At 33.9% G+C, this 14,008-nt stretch overlaps 1 protein-coding gene across 3 annotated transcripts in view; it reads left to right on the top strand.

Annotated features, from left to right (window-relative positions):
* Positions 1-13,430, top strand: part of Ugt50B3 (UDP-glycosyltransferase family 50 member B3) — a 38,492-nt gene extending 25,062 nt beyond the window's left edge. For 2 of the 3 annotated variants that reach the window (XM_076418456.1, XM_076418455.1), the window contains exons 2-7: positions 8,271-8,474; positions 10,391-10,521; positions 10,580-10,837; positions 10,901-11,143; positions 12,610-12,835; positions 12,890-13,430. In XM_076418456.1, the coding sequence (XP_076274571.1) occupies positions 8,273-8,474; positions 10,391-10,521; positions 10,580-10,837; positions 10,901-11,143; positions 12,610-12,835; positions 12,890-13,398 (1,569 nt within the window). In that variant the 5' untranslated portion in view covers positions 8,271-8,272 and the 3' untranslated portion in view covers positions 13,399-13,430. Of the gene's footprint in view, positions 1-3,743; positions 3,882-8,270; positions 8,475-10,390; positions 10,522-10,579; positions 10,838-10,900; positions 11,144-12,609; positions 12,836-12,889 lie in introns of those variants that run through there. The other variant, XM_076418457.1, reaches the window with a different exon arrangement.
* Positions 13,431-14,008: the final 578 nt, after the last annotated feature.

Here is a 14,008-nt window from a genome sequence, read left to right as displayed (position 1 = left end):
GCTGTTCAAAATATGCCTGACTTTTTCCACAATTGGGCTAAATATTAGACTTTGTTAACACTATTTGGAGCAATTTTTAAGATATAAGTATTTTGTGAGTATTTTTGTCACTATGGATAACATTTAGACTCATATTGTTGAGATGCTCACTCATATTGTTGAGATGCTCATACGATGCGATTTTTTTATTCCCATATGACCTCCAATTGGTAGGAAAATAAACCCAGTTTATTATTATAACTTTATCAAACAGTTGGATGAAAAATGTCCCAAAAAATACCATTTTTACAGAAGAAAAAAAATTCCATCAAAATTATGCTTACAAAATTCAACAATTTAGGGGTAATATCCGGCTTCATTCACTTTCGGAATATACCAGAAGATGGTTGGGAATAGAATAATTGTAGTGAATATAAGAAAAGTTATATTATATAAGTACTTTTAACAACTAAATATTCTTAATTTTTTTTCTGGGAACTTATTCGATAACCCAGAGTCTATTAAACTAGACATATTTTATAAAATCTTATTATAAAACTGATGACTATTTCAGTTCTCATGAATATTTAGGAAATTTCTAATATATTTCGGACACTATAATTTAATGAATGTATTTGTGCTGCTAATTTAATAGGTTTCTAGGCTATACTTTTTTTGTTGCGTATGGTTTTCTTTCGATATTTTACTTCCTCATACTATTACTTTATATTTAATTTTCATTAATTCTAATTTTGAATTACTAATAGTTTATGGCTAGGAATTTTGGGTGCTATGTCGATTTTTTTTTCGTACAATTTGCATTGATTCTTACTAGTATTGTGAAGAAATTTTGCCGACACAACAGAATAAAGTCTTAGTTAACTGGAAGATCCGAAGAAGATTCTTATCGTAATTACGTAATTAATGCATTGTAAAGAAAATATAAGAAAAAGTAAGAGACATATTTATTTTGTGACATAACAAGGCTTGGTTATATGAATAAAGCAAGCATAAGAGTTACAAAATGCGTATATTTAACCGAGTTTAGAAAAGGAGGAATTTAGAAAAGGAGGAGGTTCTATGTTCGATGGTATATATTTTTGAGGTCGGTGCCGAGCCCAACCAATACAAAAACAATAATATAAATTTGTGACAAATACACAAAATCAAATTACGAACAAGACAAATCTAATTTGTTGCTCGTACCGACTTCAAAGTGATTTGCTGGTTGGTTTAGGTAGGTATTAAGCTAAATTGTGTGTATATAGTAGAATAAAATATACGTGTAGTGGATAGGTTAAATAAAGTGTTTGTTTTTATTTTTATTTAGTTATTACAACGATTATTATGTACAAATTTTATGTTAAAACGCTTTTTTTGTGTTGAAAATCTAAATTTGATTATTTTTTACCTTTTGTACCAATTTTTTTGTTATAAATATTTTATATTTAGAGGAAAAGAGATGCTTACTTTTTGAATGCTAGTTTAATGTGAACGAAACTCTTAATAATTAACACTTCACTCATCTTATCTCACAGCTAAACTTAACACTACGTTTTTTTCTTGTTGTCACATCTGAATTATTGTGATTGATTCAGATTGCACCCTTGTCTTTGGTGTCTTCATTAATTTCACTCAAGTTTATATGATACAGGCTGTAAGGATTTGTTTACTAAATTATAACTTAGCTACTGCAATCTATTTTTGGTGTCAGTACATCTTGAATTTCAAGCTTCTCTTCAAATTCCAGTAGACTAGGTTACTAGAGTAATTTCAGTCCCTCTTATGACCATAACTGTTATTTTTGTGACAGAAATACAATAATTAGGGTGTTTTTGGAAGCATGGCTGTGTTCATGGAGATTAATTCATTTTTGGTGTCCTTGCAGCCAGATGGAATTCATTATTGATTAATTAGCAAGTGAAACAGTTTATTAGTTAGTAAACTGACTGTTTACTAATAAAACCTTTTTTAGTTTAGTGATATTGACGACTCAATTATGTAATTGATCTATAATGATTTTAATAGAATATTTTTGGTCTTCTTACTTCGATTTCTCGATCAGTTTTCAGTTGTATAATTCAGTCCTTTTGTTTGTTTTTGAAGGGTTACTATTAATTTCAGCTTAAGCTACTTTAATTTAATTTTAATCTGGGAAATATATACTTATGTATTTACCTCTATTAATAATATATTTATATATGTTAATATGTACTGAATTAACAGGTCAATTGAAAAGTCCCCTAACTGACACATAGATGGCGCTACTAGAATTAAATCCATATGTTTCTTAATGAGCCCTATTCATCAAAAGATTGGTGTATAAATTTGAGAGCTGTCATAGGATCATTAGTTTGTGAATTATAGCATTTTGAGTGAAGTAACTTTTATTATTTTAAAAAAATGGATAAAAAGGAGTTTCACGTACTGATAAAATATTGCTTTTTGAAGGGAAAAACTAGAGTTGAAGCAAAAATTTGGCTTGATGCCGAGTTTCCGGACACTTCCCCAAGAAAATCTACCATCAAGGATTGGTATGCTAAGTTTAGACGTGGTGAAATGAGCACCGAAGACAGTGAACGCAGTGGATGCCCAAAAGAGGTTGTTACCGATGAAATCATTAAAAAAAAAACCACAAAATGATTTTGCAAAGTGGGTGCCGCGCGAGCTCGCTTTTGACCAAAAACAACGACGAGTTGACTATTCGGAACAGTGTTTGACGATTAAGCGTAATAAACTCAAGATTTTGCATCGATATGTGACAATGGATGAAACATGGCTCCATCATTTCACTCCGAAGTCCAATCGACAATCGTCCGAGTGGACTGCATACGATGAACCCGCTACAAACCGTGGGAAAACGCAACAGTCGGCTGGCAGGGTTATGGCGTCTGTATTTTGGGATACGCATGGAATAATTTTCATTGACTAGCTGAAAAGGAGGGATCATCAACAGCGACTATTACATAAGGTTATTTGACCATTTGAAGGAAAAAATCGCCGAAAAACGGCTGCAAGAAAGTGCTGCTTCAAAAATTCATTCATCCACTGTATTCTCCAGATCTGGCCCCCAGCGACTATTTCCTGTTCTCAAATCTCAAAATAATGCTCGCTGGGAAAAAATTTTCGTAGAATGAAGAGGTGATCGCCGAAACTGAGGCCTATTTTGAAGCCAAATCGTACTACAAAAATGGCATCGAAGAAAAGTTGAATGGTCGCTATAATCTGTGGATTACCCTTGAAGGGAATTATGTTGAATAAAAAAAAATATTTTTCCAAAGAAATGTATTTTACTATTGGTAGGCCGGGGGCTTTTCAATTGACCTGTCGTTTATACTTATATTAATTGATTTCAAGTACAAATTGAAATGGCGTACTTAATAAATAATGTCACCATTTTAATTCCTAATTCTTCATAAATGTACTAATACATAATAGATACATAAATTCTTATTAGTGTAGAATCATCTTTAGTCAGATGACTGACTAAAAAAGGCAGGCTGATAGGTTCAGAGGTTTTATGACTATTTCCCCAGAAATTGTAAGATTTTAGTTGGGTTTTGTTGTGGTCCGACTGATGCAAGAACTAAAATGAAGAAATCTATTGACTATTGAACATGCTGCTTATAATTAATAAGTTCTATGGTGATAATGGCGATTAGAATGACAAATTTATTCAGGCGTACGTTGCAACACTGACGATTTATAACGTTATAGGAAAGGATCAAGGCAAGCAAATCGGATTTTTACGTTATATTTCCATTTGCTGAAAAGTGAACGGCTCCTGCGATATGCAGGTCTAGATTCGCATTAATAGTTCGTAATATTGCGCGCCAGTTTGGCTTATATTGTTTTGTTTATTGTTTACTTACGACGATTCCTCATAGATGATAGTAAAGTTGGTAAGTATGGAATACAGAGTGAGTCTAAATATATTTTTGTTAATTATGATCTACTAGTTAATCTATTTTTATTGAAAAATCGGGTTTTGTTTAATAATGAAACTTTATATTTTATTCAAAATGTGATTCATCATTAGTCATAACATAGTATTTTGTTAAATGCTTTAAATTTTATTCTTTTCATAGCAATGTATGGAAGTTCTATGAGTCATTTTCGATATTTTTCAGACTAACAATTTCCTCTGAAATAATTGTATTAAATTATGGTCGTTTTGATAAATCTTAGATAATACTCACTGTTTTTATACATTTCATATACTTAATCTCTGATAGAGCTAACATCAAGCTGAATCACCCGCTTCGTATGAGGACGGTTTCTTCTCGGTGAATCCAAGATTATAATTTTAATTTTTTGAGATATTTCACTGACGTTGTCCATGCAAATATCTAGTACAGCTGCAACGTACGGAAAATATTTTCAGTAAAACCACAGCATCTTAATATTTAATAATAAAAATGCTTACGTTTCTAACGAATTTTAGTGGCAAGAGGCCTCATTATCTCGCACCTGTTAGAGATACAACTGATTAAATAAAGTAACTGATTAGAGATAAAATATGTTCGGTCTGGCTTCGGCATTTTCAATCAGGGTAATAGTAAGAAGCTATTTGAAGTTTACCAAAACAAGCAAAGCGTTAAAACAACGTTTGCCAACCTGTAACAGGTCAATTGAAAGGTCCCCGGTCTGCCATAGTAAAACACATTTTTTTGGCAAAATTAGTTTCTTTTATTCAACATAATTCCCTTCAAGGATGATACACTGATTATAGCGACCCTCCGACTTTTCGATACCATTTTTGTAGTACGATTCGACTTCAAAATAGGCCTCAGTTTCGGCGATCACCTCTTCATTCGATGAAAATTTCTTCCCAGCGAGCATTCTTTTGAGATCTGAGAACAGGAAATTGTCGCGGGGGGCCAGATCTGGAGAATACAGTGGATGAATGAATTTTTCTTGTGATACGGTGCATTCTCTTGGTGAAGCAGCACTTTCTTTTCCTTCAAATGCGGCCGTTTTTCGGCGATTTTGTCCTTCAAACGGTCCAATAACGCTATATAATAGTCACTGTTGATGGGCCTTCCTTTTTCAATGAAAATGATAGTCAATGAAAATTATTCCATGCGCATCCCGAAATATAGACGCCATAATCTTGCCGACTGTTGCGTTTTCCGTGTTGCGACTGTATGCAGTCCACTCGGATGACTGTCGAGTGTATTTCGGAGTGAAATTATGGAGCCATGTTTCATTCATTGCCACATATCCATGCAAAAACTCGGGTTTATTACGCTTGATCATCTTTAAACACGGCTCCGAGTCATCAACTTGTCTTTGTTTTTGGTCAAAAGTGAGCTCGCGCGGCATCCACTTTACACAGAGCTTTCGCATACCCAAATATTCGTGAATTATATGTTTACACGTTCAGTTGATATCTTTAGAGTATCTGCTATTTCATTCAATTTCAATTTATGGCAATTCAAACTTTTTTGGATTTTTTAAATGTTTTCGTCGGTAACAAACTCTTTTTTGCGTCCACTGCGTTCACCGTCTTCGATGCTCATTTCACCACGTCTAAACTTAGCATATCAATCCTTGATAGTTGATTTTCCTGGGGCAGTGTCTGGAAACTCGGCATCAAGCCAAGTTTTTGCTTCAACCGTATCTCAACCGTAATTTATTACGTAGAGGTAATTACAATTTTCTTCCAACCAGTTTTCAAATCAAAACCTTTTCCTTCTATTTTAAGTCCAGTTCTTTCTATTTTTTTAACATGTTCGTTTCAGAAGTTTTGCATTAAGAATGATGCAACATGACAGAGAATTTTAACAGAGCGGCGGAGACATGCTCGTACACCTAATAATATGAGCGAAATACTATAAAAATGAAAAGTGGAATTTTATCAAGTAGGCTGTGAAGCGAAAGCGCGCTTACAACACGAACGCGTGCATTTTTCATGGAAATTGCAAAACTTTTATCCGAAATGATATCGGGGTACCGGTTCGAACGGTAATTCACATATTCGTATCTCTCGGATTTTGGGTCGTTTGTTTTCGCAGAACGAAACACGTAAATTCGGCGACATTTTCTTAAATAATAACGAGATCGCAATTTCGTTTTCTTTTTCATACGATTAAGCACGGATCAAATATCATTCGTGACAGAATTAACCAATTATTTCGCCAAACGGTCGGTTAGTTAGGAAGCGATTTCGGTGTCGCCTAATACGTGTTTGGAAATAAAATTTTGCAGCTTTATATTTTTCTCTTTAATATTTGATATCACTTATACTAAGTTTTGATAGATGTCGGTAGATGGTAGATGATATTAGAAAGCCGACATATCGAATTAAAAGAGAGTTTGACAGTTTTGTGAATCGTTGACTCAGTTGTTTTATAGAATACATTTAGTAGTATATATAGTCTGTTAAGGGTTATTTTGTACATACGTCATTTAAATTTCCGACATCAAAACGTCGCAATGTTGCCGCATCAACTCCGAGTTTTAGTTCAGTTAGGCTAACTGATTCAACAAAAATGTTATCAAATATAATTTATTTTAACATTATAATACATCTAAAAACTACAGTTAATTATACAGCCACAGTAGTTTATAGGCTAGAGTAATAATTCTTATCCCAGTTGCTATCACTATTGCTTTTAAAAATTTTGCATACGCCTAATAACCGGACCACTTTGACAGGCTCTTAAAATCAGCCACTTAATCAGACAGCATTGTTCTCTTTTTAACTATAATAAAATGGGAAGGAAAATAATGTCTGATTCCATAAAAGAAATTTGCAAATTGCAGCAGGCAATACATTGAACATCTTGATGATATATGTACAAAAAAACTTTGAATAGACCATATAGTGTTAACTTAATACATGTAATTTAATAATTGTTTTGTGTGTTCTTAGCGGAAAACGTACTGAGAACTCCATTTCGTTACATTTCTTACATTACATTGGTTAGTATAAATTACTATTACAGATACCTGTAAGGAAAATCAATAACATAAGAACATGAATACAAAAAAAGCAGCAAAAAGAAGCAGAAAAGAACTACAAAATTGTTTATAGCTGTTAATGTATTAGTCTGTGACTGTGACACAAACATGTATTGAGGAAAATTATAATTATTTTTACAATATTATTGTAAAATTTGATCCGGTAATTAAAAGGGTTAAATTGTATGATATACCTCACAATAGAGAAAACATACCAAAAAGTTATATTTTAAACAGCTGTAATAAAAAAATTAGATAATAAAGTATCATATATATCAAAATTACTGCTGTGTTCTTATTGTGTTAAAATCGAGAAGTTAAAGAGACAGCTTAAAAATCCATAAGCAACAAAATAAAACAATCATGATATACTATCCATCATATAAAAAATGAGCACCAACTTGTTAGTCTAGGAATTGTAATATTTTATTTTATGTTAATGTATATTTTTTAAACATACTTCTTGAAGTATTAATTTTCTTATTAATCCTTCTTCTTCAAGTATTAATCAAGTTGTTTTGCAGCCTATTTTGAAATCAAAAAATAAACCAATTTTCGAAAAAGGTATTATAAAAAGGAGGGCTCAAAGGGCTTTTCTATATATTGCTATTTTGTGTCCTACAATCTCTCAATATATTACGTATGTTGGCTATCAACAAAGATATTATAATACAACATTTGAACTATATTTTCTTTTATTGAAGTTACAGTTTTGCAAATTTTAAGTATTCCTTAAATAATACATTGGAAATATCTGCCATCTGGCTATAATGTTCTTACTTCCTATTTCTTTGCCCAGTGTCACTGTTCAAAGTTGACACTGTTTCTGTTTATTTCATGATATCTCTTAGTGACTGTGTTAATAGTGTAGTGAATTTGTTATTTAATTAGTTATAATGCAAGACACATTAAAGGGTTAACACTGAAGTAATAGCTCTGAGACATTTGAAGTTAATTAATATTTAGATCCATTATTAGTAATTACATCCATGCTCTTGAATAAAAATCTATGTAATTATTCTAGAACACGCTCAGGTATATATTAAAGAAATAAAACGTTGAAACTTGTTATAGAGTAAATATTTGTTTTTTGAAATTAGTGAAATTTGCTTATACATTTTCGTCATATCCATGATGATATTTCAATTAAACATTTCTTAACGCCATTGAAATAATCACCCAGTGCAATTTCACATTTACAGTAATGTCAGCTACCAGCCAATATCAATGTCATTACCATTTTTAATTCCTTTTTGATTGATGAAAGTTTTCGTTAACGTTCCATTTTTTCTGTTATTGTTCATTTGTCATTGTTTCCTTTGCAGATATGACCGTACGACCATGGATATCCATCATCAGCCTCGCGTTGACTGTGATAGAATTTTGTACCTGCGGAAATATATTGATGATCACGATGGGAGGTACCAAGTCCCATAAAATTCCGTTTTGGGAATTGGCCAGAGGACTTATACCCAGAGGACACAACATTACATTCTTAAACGCCTTTCCCAGCGATTTTGTTTTAGAAGGTAATATTTCTGGTCTTTCATATAATCTGAACTGTGGTTGTACAAATGTCTATAGACATATTTGGAGTTAATGTGGTAGATGGCATGGATATAATGATATATATACCTGCCATATACACAATATTTATTTGTTAAGAAGGTGTTGAGCCACCATTTTTTTGTAAAACAGTTACATATCTTCGCGGGATAGATTCATAGAGTGCCTGAATAATTTCCAATCGAATTTTGCACCATTCTTATACCAAAACACCCGTCAATTGCTTGAATGATGTTGGAGAGGGAAATTTAGCGTGGGGCAAAAGTACTGATACCATTTTGATTACCTATAATTTTGCTCAAAGAAAAGTAAAAGTAAGTGCTTATTTGTTTTTTACATTTTCTTTTGGCTATGATTGAAATATTATATCGGCTAAATGGTGGCCGCAACTCGCTATGCAACTTTCGGCTCTTTTTAAGACCTTTTCAATGATATCCTGCAACATCTGAGGATGAATTTCTTCAATTTCGTGACGAATATGGTCTTGAATATATTGAATCGTTTGGGGCTTATTCACGTGAACTTTTAATTAAAAAAAAAACATAAGAAAAAGCCTCGCGCTGTTAATTTCGGAGATCTGGTTGGCCATGCCAAATCGCCACTTCGCGAAATTAGTCTTCGTGGAAAAACATCATTCAATAATTGATGAACGAGTTGTGTGCTGTGGTTGTGTTCCATCTTGCTGAAACCACATATTCTTTAATCCTTGATCTTCCATTTCATGCACAAGAAAAACACCTTGTTTGTTTTCAAATAAATAGGGACCAATAATGTTTCCGACATGAACACCACACTATACAGTTGTTTTTAGTAGATGCAATGATGTTTCATGAATTAATTGAGGATTCTGTGTTCCTCAAACCCGACTTTTCTGTTTATTGGCGTGGCCAATGGGAACAAATGGGCTTCGTCTATTATTATTAATTTAGACGAAAAGTCTTTAATTTCACCAGACACCCTTAGGATTGCACTACTCTACTCAACTCGTTGATCTCTCGGTAGCAATTTTTTGGACTAATTGAATTTTGTACGGGAACATTTTCAAATCAGTTTTCAAAATTCGCCTTAAACTGCGTGCAGAAATGTGTAACTAGGAATCACGTCTTCGAATTGATGTTTCTGGAGAGGCTGCAACTGTATCGCGTACCAGAGCCACATTTTGAGCGTTACGAGATGTCCGTTGCCTTTCAGAAAGGGTCCTGTCTGCTGTCGTACCATACTGTCGAAGATTCGCATGTAAGATAAATTGTGTTTTTCTGAGGCACTGGATGCTTAGGATATTTTTGACGCAATTTCCGCTGAGTGGCAATAATTGAACGATTAGTTTCATTAAATATTGTCACTATTGCTGCTCGTTCTTGTAGTGTATATTTATTCATAATAAAATGTAGACATCTACATAATACAGTAATTGAAGCGAAACTTAGCTAAACGTCACATTATCAAAATGGTGCGCAATCAAAATGGTAGCGGGACTTTTACCCCATCTGTTATATTACGCACTATTTGCTCCAAAACTGCTTATAAATGTAAAATCATGTTGAGGTCTGGCGATTGTGTTAGCAGGGAAAAAGTTTCATGATATTGATGCTCTTGAAAGCACTGTTGAACCATTTTGACTATTGTATGGACGCATTAGCACATTGAAATAGGATAGTGTTTGACAGAAATGCCGTGGTTATGGCAAGAATTTCTTTACAGATGTTGTCGAGGCTGTTCCTTGAACGAACGAAACTTGTAGGAAGCAAACAGTCTGGATTTCAGTTTGTTTTGTTGTTATCATGGGATATGCAACAAAATGTGTTATATGACATGGTGTTTTTATTATTTTGTCACATTTATTACAATATATCGTATTTATTTCATATTATTAAAACAGGTTTGGAAGAAATAACACCAACCAGTTTCGTGTTCTACGTCAGGAACTTCACTAACTGGGATTTGGTGGGTGCTAGAATGAAAGGCGAAGAACCTGTACCGTTCATTGATATGATTAGATATGGTTATGAGGTAATTCCGCGCTTAGAGTCCGAAAAACCTCGAAATGCTAATGAATCTTTCATTCCAGGCGTGTGATGTTCTCTTGTCAGATCCAGAGACGCAGAGTTTGATGTATTCGGGTCAGAGGTACGATCTCCTGATCCTAGACGGGGCCTATCCAGAATGTGCAATGGGTTTCGTCCATTTTTATAAAGCTCCGTTCATTTATATTAACACAGTTGGTATGTACGTGGGGTCTTTGAGTACGGCTGGAAATCCCACTGCATACTCAGTGACGCCGTTTTTGGCCCGGCCTTTTTCGGACAACATGAGCTTCCTTCAAAGAGTGAGTTAACCGGCGCCTTCGCCAGAACAACATTTCTAATATAACTTTTCATGTTTATTTTAGGTACAAAATATGATTTTTTATTTAATGGGAAACTTAATGCATTCGACGATGACGAGGTTTGAGATTCAGAATATTCTGAGCAGGCACTTTGGGTCGGACATGCCGGCTATTTATGATCTATCGAAGAACGTCAGCTTTATCCTGCAAAATGGCCATGCCACCATGACTTATCCCAGACCATTTTTGCCTAACGTAGCTGAGATAGCGTGTATTCATTGCCATCCACCCAAGAAGTTACCAGAGGTAGGTACAAAAAGTGGCATCAACTCAGATATTGACTGTTCACTTTGTTTAACATATGTAAAATATCTGTAATGTTACGTATTAGGTTTATATCATCTTTATTAGATAAGCTTAGTACAATCTTAATTATTATTATTATTACAATTAATTTATTACTACTTTTCCTATGTGCTTGGATTAATTAGCAAGCAGGACGAGTGCGAGAAAATACATCAGGCATTTTTCATGACATTGGGCAACATCTGAGGCTGAATTTCTTCAATTTGGTAACGAATATTGTCTTAAAGATGGTGAATCGTTTGGGTCTTATTCACATAAACTTTTGATTTTAAAACCCCCATAAGAAAATGTCTGGTGCTGTTAAATCCGGGGATCTGGCTGGATCCGGAAAAATATAATTCAATAATTGAATTGTTGAACGAGCTTTGGTGCTGCGGCCCCATCTTGCTGGAACCACATGCCCTCTGGTCCTTGCTCTTTCATTTTTAGCACGAAAATTTCGATTCATGTCTTGGTACCGTTCAGCAGTAACAGCAACACCTTGGTTATTTTCAAAAAAAGGGATCAATGATGTTTCCAGCGTGTATACCACATCATACAGTTGTTTTTAGTGGATGCAATGATGTTTCATGAATTAACTGATGATTTTGTGCTCATCAAAACCGACAGTTCTGTTTGTTGACATTATCAATTTAGACAAAAAGAAATAAATTTTGTCACTATTTCTGCTTGTTCTTGGCGGCGTATAGATATCCGTAAGAAATTTTGGTCGTCTACACAACACAATGGTTAAAGCGAAGCTGAGCAAAACGTCGCTTAACCAAGTGGAGGGACTTTTGCCCCATCCTATATTATACCAAAATGGTATAGAGTTGGTTGATCAATTTTCTGTAATATTAGCAATTTGTTTACTTCTTTATTGACACACCGCTCCATTTTTCAGTTGCTAGTACAAGAACATTTCTGTATTTCTGGAAATTATAAAATATCATATCATTTTAATTATTTGTTTATAAGGTTACAGTGGATTTAGTTAAATAATCTTGGTTATTTACGAAACAACGGATATATAACGAGGTATTAGGACGACTAAATATATTTGATTAAAAAAAAATGTTGAAACCAAACAACCAATTATCGGTTGATGATAAGCGTTATGAAGATTCTGCATTAGATTACAACGATATTGTTGAGAACTATGGTCGCACACCATTTTCAGCTGTTTCTAAAAACATTAAAAGACATTTACAAAATGGTTTTGAAAAGTTTTAAATCAGATCATAATACTGATAGATACCACTATAAAGATATGACAAGAAAATATATTTAAATGTTTATATATCGATAAAATATCATCTTAACAACATCAAACAAACATAGACCTTGATATTGCTGAAAGTAACAGAAATAACCGCGCTAATAATATTGTTATGGATGATTATTGAGTAATTATTAATTATTTGTAGGACCTCGAGAGATTTATTGAGGGGTCAGGAGATGCAGGATTTATCTACTTCAGTATGGGTTCTTCAGTAAGGGCGAGCAATATTCCTGAGTATTTCCGAACTATGTTGATGACCGTGTTTCGAAATTTGCCCCAGAGGGTGTTGTGGAAATACGAAGCTGACGACATGACCGATATACCCAGTAACGTTATGTTGGGTAAATGGTTGCCGCAACAGGATATTTTAGGTCTGTATCAAAATACTGTTATTTGAGTTTGAAGTCTATTCAGTAGCGTTTCAGGTCATCCGAAAATTAAAGCGTTTGTAACACACGGTGGATTGCTGAGCATGTTCGAAACTGTATATCACGGAGTACCTATAGTGACTCTACCGGTATTCTGTGATCATGATTCAAATGCCGTCAAAGCTGAAACCGACGGGTACGCTCTTAAACTGGACCTGTTCACGCTCACCCCAGAAATATTACTCAGAGCCATCAAAACGGTTATCCGGGATACCAGATATAGGACGCAGGTGAAGCACCGACAGAAATTGTTGACCGACCAGCCGGATACACCCTTGGACAAAGCCATTTTTTGGACTGAGTACGTGATGAGACATAGGGGTGCTCCCCATTTACAGTCTCCAAGTAGGAATTTGAATTTTCTGCAGTACTATTCGATAGACGTGTTGTTATTTATGTTGTTGGTGGTACTTAGTTTATATTCCATAGTCAGTAGGGTATTTAGAATGCTCACCAAGCATAGTGTTAGTTTAGAGTTGCCCAGAAAAAGCATAAAAGTCGAATAAGTTTGTACAAAATAAATTATTATTAAAATAAAGTTTCTTGTTTTTTTATTTTGTCTTGGCATGTTAAAGTTTTGTCAACAAGAGAAAGAGAAAAAATGATTTAGTAAACTGTCGATTATCTCCAGCTTGATATATCTCCCATATCATTGATATTGGCGTGTGTTCGTCTATGTCACCACTTGATTCCGTATTTTTTCGTTGGTTTTCTATTTATCTTTATTTTTATAAAACTTTTAAGTTTAACTGTAAATTATTATCGATCAAACTCACTATTAACTATCTATAATTTATTTTATCCTCTATTTCTTGGATACCGTTGTATGACTCTCAGACCTGGAGACTGTTGCAGTCAACATATGTTATATAGGCTTGAGATCTTTCAAAAGCGGTTTTTAAGGAAAATTCTACGTGTTTTTGTTCCAGGTCTTATTATAAATGAAGTTATTTCTTTAAGGTGCGACTATCAGTGCATAATTGAGAACAAATTCAGGGAAGGCTACAATAGTTTGGACAAGTCTTACAGACTTCAAGAACTTCGAAAAAGACATGTGCTATGATATGGAAACACTAGAATATCTGTGGCCAATCTATAACTGCATCGAGATTCAGT

Source organism: Rhynchophorus ferrugineus, unplaced genomic scaffold (assembly GCF_030347505.1).
Source record: "Rhynchophorus ferrugineus isolate W39M unplaced genomic scaffold, kcgeb_rfMv2 rfM11, whole genome shotgun sequence".
In the NCBI taxonomy this organism is placed as follows: domain Eukaryota; kingdom Metazoa; phylum Arthropoda; class Insecta; order Coleoptera; family Curculionidae; genus Rhynchophorus; species Rhynchophorus ferrugineus.
Note: the sequence above shows the minus strand (reverse complement) of the source record. Positions and strands in the feature narration are given on the sequence as shown.